The sequence below is a fragment of the Perna viridis genome, chromosome 3 (genome assembly GCF_037379345.1).
Source record: "Perna viridis isolate PV_CMFRI_1.1 ecotype Kerala chromosome 3, ASM3737934v1, whole genome shotgun sequence".
Classification (NCBI taxonomy): Eukaryota; Metazoa; Mollusca; class Bivalvia; order Mytilida; family Mytilidae; genus Perna; species Perna viridis.
In genome coordinates, this window is record NC_142447.1 from 40,426,616 (window position 1) to 40,435,124 (window position 8,509).

Genomic DNA, 8,509 nt, shown 5'->3' on the forward strand with positions numbered 1-8,509 from the left:
GAAAGCACCCTGCTAGCAGAACATATTAATTATACTTAATTACTAAATAAGGTGCAATACTGTATCCAAACCAGTTATAGTGTCCACGATGATCTGTAAGTCCTTATGTTTAAGTGTCCATATTTGCCCCAAGCGAATCTAGTTCAAATGGTTAAAATCGTATCATGCAGCATTTGGCGAAGCTTTTAATACTTTTATGTTCTTCTCTTTGTGTTGTTCCCATTTTATCTATTTCCAGACATCACTTCAACGCAAAACCCCTGATTGTACTGTGTAGAATTCATTTCCACCGTTAAACCAAATATCATTAATCATCATTTTCGATTATCACTTTTCCATCCAGTGTTATTGTTTACTATTTCGAGTACTTCCGTTGTAATTTCACGATTGTTTTTCTGTGTTGATTTGGTGGAAATATTATTAATTTGGTGAGTTTTTTACTTTATCTTTGTATAAATATACTTCCGATGGTTAATTACATACATTTTGATAATTAGATATAATTTTTGTAGGTTTATTGACTTTAATTTTAATGTTAGGCAGATTGATTTTCGAGTGCACCGCAATTTTTCACTGTATGTTGGGTGCCGATCGATAAATTATTTTCTCAGTGAAGCTTAATAGCGATTTAATTAATTAAATCTTAATTAAGTTCTTTTTACATATTGTATTTTCATGCTTTTGTGTCATTTTCTATTGATTTTCTATTGATATTGTATTACTATTGTGTTTGTATTTTTTGTTTTGATTGGTTATTTTCTTGGTTGACGACATAGGTACATTGTATTTCGTTTTTCTATTTTCAGTAAATCGTCAACATCGTCAACATCGTCAACATCATCTATATTTTTGTTCAGCTAATGAAATGTACTCTCTGGAATCTCTGGACTCTCTGGTTGTTGTCATTAAAGATGTTACGCATTTACTTATATATTTCCACGCCCATTTGCTAGCCAACACATTATTTACAAATTAATAATTTATCAAGTGACAATGGATGACAATACGGAAGACTTAGTAGAAGCTAGTAGAGAAAGAAAGCTTACGGAAAAGGGATTGATGTATTCCATGAGTCTTTATAGAAACCAACGTACTCGTCTTATAAAATCATTGACAATCCTAAGTGGTGAACTTGAACGATTGATATCGCAACCAGGAGACGTTGATTTGGTCCGACCAGTGTATTCTAAGTGGATAGGTATATACGAGGAATTACTAGAGACACATGATAAGTACCAAGCAATTTTTACTGACTTGAACGATAAACAAGTAGACAATGCTTCGTTCCAGGATAAAAATCGAGTCTTTCTATCAACAAATCAATCAGCAAAGGACTGGTTTATATTGAATAAAGCGAAAACAATATCGCCGCAACATATAGTTCAAGATGATCAGAGATCACACAGATCCGGGAGCGTAAGATCGCACAGGAGTTCAGGTGCAAGGTCCCACAGAAGTGCGAGATCTAGTAATGCAAGTCATATATCCAAAGCCAAGTTAATGGAAGAACAACGTAAGGTAGAATTGCTAGCAAGAGCCGAAGCGTTAAGTGAGAAGAAACAACTCGAGGAAGCTAAGTTAAAACTTAAAATTCAAGAAGAAGAATTGGAAATAAAAACGGAGCTTAAAGTTAGTGACGCTAAATCAAAGGTGATAGAGGAGCTGGAGAAAAGTATGAGAGACGACGATTTGTTAGAATTTAAACTCAATAGACATGAAAATCTAACTGAAGTATCTTACAATCAGAAACCTAGACAATCAGAGGCAACACGTATGAAAACGTATGTACAGGAAGAAACGTCACGTTTAAATCCGCAAGCATCTGAATGGATTCCAAGTAAGTGTACGCCTAGGGTGAAGAACTACGACTTAGTAAATAGAAACACACCTGTCGTTCCGTCAGAAAGTATTTCAATAGTCCGCGAGCTGAATAAGCCTCAAATCGACATACAGAAATTTGATGGCAATCCTATGTTGTTCAATGGATTTAAGAGACAATTTCAAGCTAGAATTGAATCGAATACGGCTTCCTATGATGAACGTTTAACTTACTTGTTACAGTTTACCCTTGGAGAGCCACATCGTATTGTAAAAGGATTTTCTCACTTGGATGCGGAAACAGGCTATACAGCGTCAATGAATGAACTTCAGGACAGGTACGGTGAGCCGGATGTGATAGCTAATTCGTTCGTTAGAAAGGCTTTAGATTGGCCCGTGGTTAAGCAAGATAACCCCAAAGCGTTAGATGACTTTTCGATATTTCTTACCGAGTGTTTGTATGCTGTTCAGAACGTCGATGAGGTCAGGGTGTTAGAATACTCGGACAATATGAAAACTCTAGTTCGAAAACTTCCGTTCAATTTACAAGACAAGTGGCGTAATATAGTGTATGAAACAAAGTCACAGCGAAGAACTTTGTTATTTAGTCAACTTGTAGATTTCGTTAAGAGAGAAGCAAAAAAGGCTAATGACCCTATTTACGGTAAAGACGTTATGCGTACACCCTCGTCGGTAAAGAAAATTCAAGAATCGAAATCCTCGTCTTATGGTAATCGTAAAACGTTGGCCACGTCAGTGGAATCTAACTCTCAAAATGATCGTAACGATAGTACGGACTCAAAACCTAATGCATTTTCGAAACCATGTGTTTACTGTGGAAACTCAAGTCATTCACTGAAGATGTGCGACAAGATTACAAGTAAGTCTCTTAAAGACAGATACGATTTTTTCAAGTCTAAAGGTTTCTGTTTCGGTTGTCTGAAATACGGTCATCAGAAGGTTGTATGTAGTCAGAAGGCAACGTGTTCCGTGTGTAAAAAGGGTCATCCGTCAATTCTTCACGTCGATTCACGTAAACAGAAAGTAAATGAAACTTGTAATGACAATTCGGTTAGAGATGTTACTAGTTCTGCAACGTCTACAGGGGCTGGAGATGTCGTCCAGCAGGCACTTCCAATATTACCAGTAAGAATTAAATGTGCGAAAAGTGACAAGTTTGTTGAAACGTACGCTTTTCTTGACTGTGGCAGTACCGCAACGTTTTGCTCAGAAACTATCATGCGCGAATTGAATGTCGAAGGAAAGAAAACGAAACTCGGTTTGCTTACAATGACACAGACGGAAACGGATGTGAAAGACTGTTACGTAGTTAGTGGTTTGGAAATCAGTGACTTAAACGGTAATAATGTTATATCCTTACCGACTATTTTTTCACAGGAGAAATTACCAGTTACTAGTAGTGATATCGTTTCAGTAAGTGACATTTCAAATTGGCCACATTTGCGTGATATTCCATTACAAAGGATTAGTAACGATCACGTTGGACTCTTAATCGGAGTTAATGTTCCTCGTGCAATGGAGCCGTGGAGTGTGGTACCGTGTGCTAATGGTGGACCTTTCGCGGTTGAGACTGTGCTTGGCTGGGTAATAAACGGTCCGTTGAATGTTTCTAGAGATGAAAATACTTCTTGTAATTTCGTCAGAGCCAATCGCATCAGTGCGTCAGTTGTGTCCGAGAATCGTATAGACGTTTCGCTGGAAGATCAAATTCGCAATCAGTTTGACTTTGACTTTTGTGAAAGGACTATTGATGATGTCAATTCGCCTTCCGTAGAAGACCGTAAATTTCTAGATAATGTTTCAAGATCGATAACTCTCGAAAATGGACACTATATTATAGACCTCCCGTTTAGGTCGAACGAAAACGCGATGCCGAATAATCGTAGGCAGGCAGAACAGAGGTTGATGTTACTGGGTAAGCGTTTTGAAAAAGACAAACACTTTCAAGATGAGTATGTAACGTTCATGAAAAAAGTTTTAGGTGAAGGATATGCGTCGGAGGTATCATCAGAAGATTTGTTAAAGGACGATGGTCATGTATGGTATCTACCACATCACGGTGTGTATCACCCACGTAAGAACAAGATCAGAGTGGTTTTCGATTGTGCGGCAAGATTCCAAGGTACGTCATTAAACGAACGCTTACTTCAAGGTCCTAATCTTACGAACAGTCTCGTTGGAACATTGATTAGATTTCGGCAAGATGACATTGCAATAATGGGTGACATTGATTCCATGTTCCATCAAGTGCGCGTGCCTACTGAAGATGGAAATTACTTAAGATTCCTATGGTGGAAAGATGGACACACTAACTCGAAACCGATCGAGTATCAAATGAACGTTCACCTTTTTGGTGCCACGTCGTCACCGAGCTGTGTCAATTATGCGCTCAGACAAACTGCAGAAGAAGGCAGAGGTCATTTCAATGATAAAGTGATAGATACGGTATTGAGAAACTTTTACGTGGACGATTGTCTTAAATCGGTGGAAATAGTTGACGGTGCTATTACGTTAGTTCAGGATTTACAAGCGCTTCTTCGGAGAGGTGGATTCAGGATAGCTAAATGGATTAGCAGTAGTCGAGATGTGATGCGATCGATACCGATATCAGATAGAGCCAAAGAAGTGAAGGACATTGATTTAGATCAAGAGATTTTGCCGATCGACAGAGCGTTAGGCGTTCAATGGTGTGTTGAAACCGATACTTTTCAGTTTAAGATATCTCTTCAAGACAAACCGAAAACCAGACGAGGAATCTTATCAATGGTCAGTAGTGTGTACGATCCGTTGGGATTTTTGACTCCGCTTACTTTGAGACCAAAAATTATTCTTCAGGAACTATGTAAGTTGAGATTGGCATGGGACGATCCGGTACCCGACGTACTATTACAGAACTGGGAGATTTGGTACAACGATTTGTCGAGACTTTCTAGCTTCAGTGTGCCTCGTTGCTTCAAACCACCCGATTTCGGAAACGTGTTATCTGCTCATCTTTACCATTTGGCCGATGCCAGCGAATCGGGTTACGGTGTATTAAGTTATCTCAGACTTGAAAATGTCGACCACGAAATTCACTGTTCATTCGTAATGGGCAAGGCTAGAGTTACGCCATTGAAACAAGTTACTATTCCCCGGTTGGAACTTACGGCAGCGACGGTCGCTGTTAGGACTAACAAGATGATTATAAGTGAACTCGAAATTCCGATAGACCATTCGTATTTCTGGACTGATAGTATGTCCGTTCTTCGGTATATCAACAACACAACCGCTAGATTTCAAACATTCGTAGCGAATAGACTTTCAGTTATTCACGAGGGATCGAATGTTAGTGATTGGAGGTACATTAATACGAAGATGAATCCTGCAGACATATCGTCTCGAGGTGCATCTGCTAACGATTTGCTAGAAAAACATTGGATCGATGCACCGGCGTTCTTGAATCGGCATCCGGATGAATGGCCTAGTCTACCTACAGAAGATCTCGGGAACATCGACACGGAAGATCGAGAAATAAAGCGTGCGAAAGTTGCTACAGTTGTGTTAAGACTAAACAACACAAACATTGACATTATGTTAAAACTTTTCGAGCATTATTCCTCATGGTATAAGTTAAAACGTGCCGTAGCTTGGATAATAAAAGTGAAAGAGCAATTACTGAAGCGTGTGCGTAAACTACAGACAAGAGCAGATCACAGGATTAGGCATAAACTGACTTTAAAAGATCTTGAAGAATCCGAAAACACTATTATAAGTATTGTGCAGCAAGAAGCATTCCGAAAGGAAATTGGTGCTTTGAAGTCAGGAAATCCGAAAATTCACAAGGACAGTCGCATAAGAACTCTTGATCCTTTTCTTGATGGAAATTTATTGCGTGTCGGAGGACGCTTACATTCTTCAAGCTTACCAGAAAACAGTAAACATCCAGTTATACTGCCAAAGAACAATCACGTGTCGAATTTGATACTTCATCATTTTCATATTCTTTTGAAACACAGTGGTCGTAATCATATGTTGTCAGCGTTGAGGCAAAGATACTGGATAATTAGTGCTCCTTCCGCCATCAGAAAGATAATTTCCAAGTGCGTAAATTGTCGTCGTGTAAGTGCTAAAGTTGGAGAGCAAAAAATGGCAGAATTGCCAGAAGATCGTGTGTTACCAGACGATCCGCCTTTTACTAGAGTCGGTGTGGATTATTTTGGACCTTTTGATGTTAAACAACGCAGATCTAGAGTTAAACGTCACGGAGTGATATTTACGTGTTTGGCCAGTCGGGCAGTTCATTTGGAAATCGCTTCATCATTGGACACTGATTCGTATATTAACGTTCTAAGACGATTCGTTTCTCGACGAGGACAAGTTTCACTCATAAGATCTGACAACGGAACTAATTTCATTGGTGCGGAACGGGAAATGAAACAAGCTATTGACGAATGGAATTTACATCAGATTGAAAGTTCGATGCTTCAAAACAGTGTTGAATGGAAATTCAACCTTCCTAGTGGTTCCCATTTCGGAGGTATTTGGGAAAGGTTGATTCGTAGTATCAGGAGAGTAATTTCAAGTGTGATCAAGGAACAAGTTCTAGACGATGACGGTCTACATACACTGATGTGTGAAGTGGAAGCTATACTGAATAGCAGACCTATTACTATGAACTCTGACAATCCGAACGATTTAGAAGCATTAACGCCAAACCATTTGCTTCTGATGAAATGCAAGCCGGTTCTTCCTCCTGGATTATTTTCTACGACTGACAATTACTGCAGACGTAGGTGGCGTCAAATTCAGTACATGTCCAATTTATTCTGGAGTCGATGGTTATGTGAATACCTACCAATTCTTCAAGAACGGCAAAAATGGAACAATGTTAAGAGAAATTTACACGTTGGAGATGTAGTTCTAGTAGTTGATTCGAACTCTCCAAGAAATTCTTGGCCTATGGGACTTGTACATGCATTGATTCCTGATCGTAATGGACTAGTTCGTCAAGTCAAAGTTAAGATTGGTTCAACCATACTTACCCGTCCGATTGACAAACTGTGTACAATTTTAGAGTTAGACTAGTTTAGGGTATTATGTATACTTACCTAGTAGGGACATTTTGAGATATGTTTCATTTGTTATTTTGACATTTTCACTTTGATTATTTTGTGAGGGTATTTCTTGTATTTTTTTTATGGTTTATATTTTTTTGTTTTATTGTAATTGCTCGCTATGCTTCACAATTAAGGGGCTGGTATGTAGAATTCATTTCCACCGTTAAACCAAATATCATTAATCATCATTTTCGATTATCACTTTTCCATCCAGTGTTATTGTTTACTATTTCGAGTACTTCCGTTGTAATTTCACGATTGTTTTTCTGTGTTGATTTGGTGGAAATATTATTAATTTGGTGAGTTTTTTACTTTATCTTTGTATAAATATACTTCCGATGGTTAATTACATACATTTTGATAATTAGATATAATTTTTGTAGGTTTATTGACTTTAATTTTAATGTTAGGCAGATTGATTTTCGAGTGCACCGCAATTTTTCACTGTATGTTGGGTGCCGATCGATAAATTATTTTCTCAGTGAAGCTTAATAGCGATTTAATTAATTAAATCTTAATTAAGTTCTTTTTACATATTGTATTTTCATGCTTTTGTGTCATTTTCTATTGATTTTCTATTGATATTGTATTACTATTGTGTTTGTATTTTTTGTTTTGATTGGTTATTTTCTTGGTTGACGACATAGGTACATTGTATTTCGTTTTTCTATTTTCAGTAAATCGTCAACATCGTCAACATCATCTATATTTTTGTTCAGCTAATGAAATGTACTCTCTGGAATCTCTGGACTCTCTGGTTGTTGTCATTAAAGATGTTACGCATTTACTTATATATTTCCACGCCCATTTGCTAGCCAACACATACTGTGTACTGCATATACTGATATTACGTCCGCAAATGTGTATGATTAGGTTTTGTGACATTCAGTATCAGGATTAAAGTGTTTTGTTCCTACTTAAGAAAACGCATTCGCTGTTCATTTCTAGGTTAATTTGAAAGTAATCCTTTATAATGTAACTTCCCACGTAAATACGTTTAATAATGTCAATGTCATGGTAAACTATGATTTCTGTTTTTGGAAGTGATAACATGCACTTATATTCTTGTTTTTTTTCCCTTCTTGATAAGTTAGTTTTAAACTTTGGTGATAGTTATTGATAACATATATTCTTTTTAATACACCAATTTCTGAAACAAAAAACAATAACTAACTACATGTAATAACAAATGTTCACAAAGAAATAACTTTTTTGTTGGTTTTTCTACTTAAAAGTCGTGTAAAACAGAAATACCAGATAACATAAGGAACAATATTAAAACACTGCAACATTAAAAGTCAACGAACACTGCAGAGAGAACTGAGTGAAGAGTTTCTTCAGTGGCGCATGCTTATAATAACAGTAAGTTTGGATTAATTGTCTCATTCAATTTCATTTTTAGATAATGAAAAAATACAATAACATAAATGACACAATGTCCATGTACTTCTGTAGCTTGTGTCAGTAAGCAACGTAAATACATTAATTTGATGCTCTATAAATGATTCTGAACACAATGGTAAACTACAGGGATTGGGCGCACTATTGTCTGTCAAAAACGAAGATCATATCAT

At 37.2% G+C, this 8,509-nt stretch overlaps 1 protein-coding gene across 1 annotated transcript; it reads left to right on the forward strand.

Annotated features, from left to right (window-relative positions):
• The first annotated feature begins 268 nt into the window (after window positions 1-268).
• Window positions 269-6,903, forward strand: LOC148622251 (uncharacterized). Its single transcript, XM_088574113.1, has 2 exons — window positions 269-428; window positions 807-6,903. The coding sequence occupies exon 2, from the start codon at window positions 994-996 to the stop codon at window positions 6,901-6,903; it is 5,910 nt and encodes a 1,969-aa protein (XP_088430239.1). The 5' UTR covers window positions 269-428; window positions 807-993.
• Window positions 6,904-8,509: the final 1,606 nt, after the last annotated feature.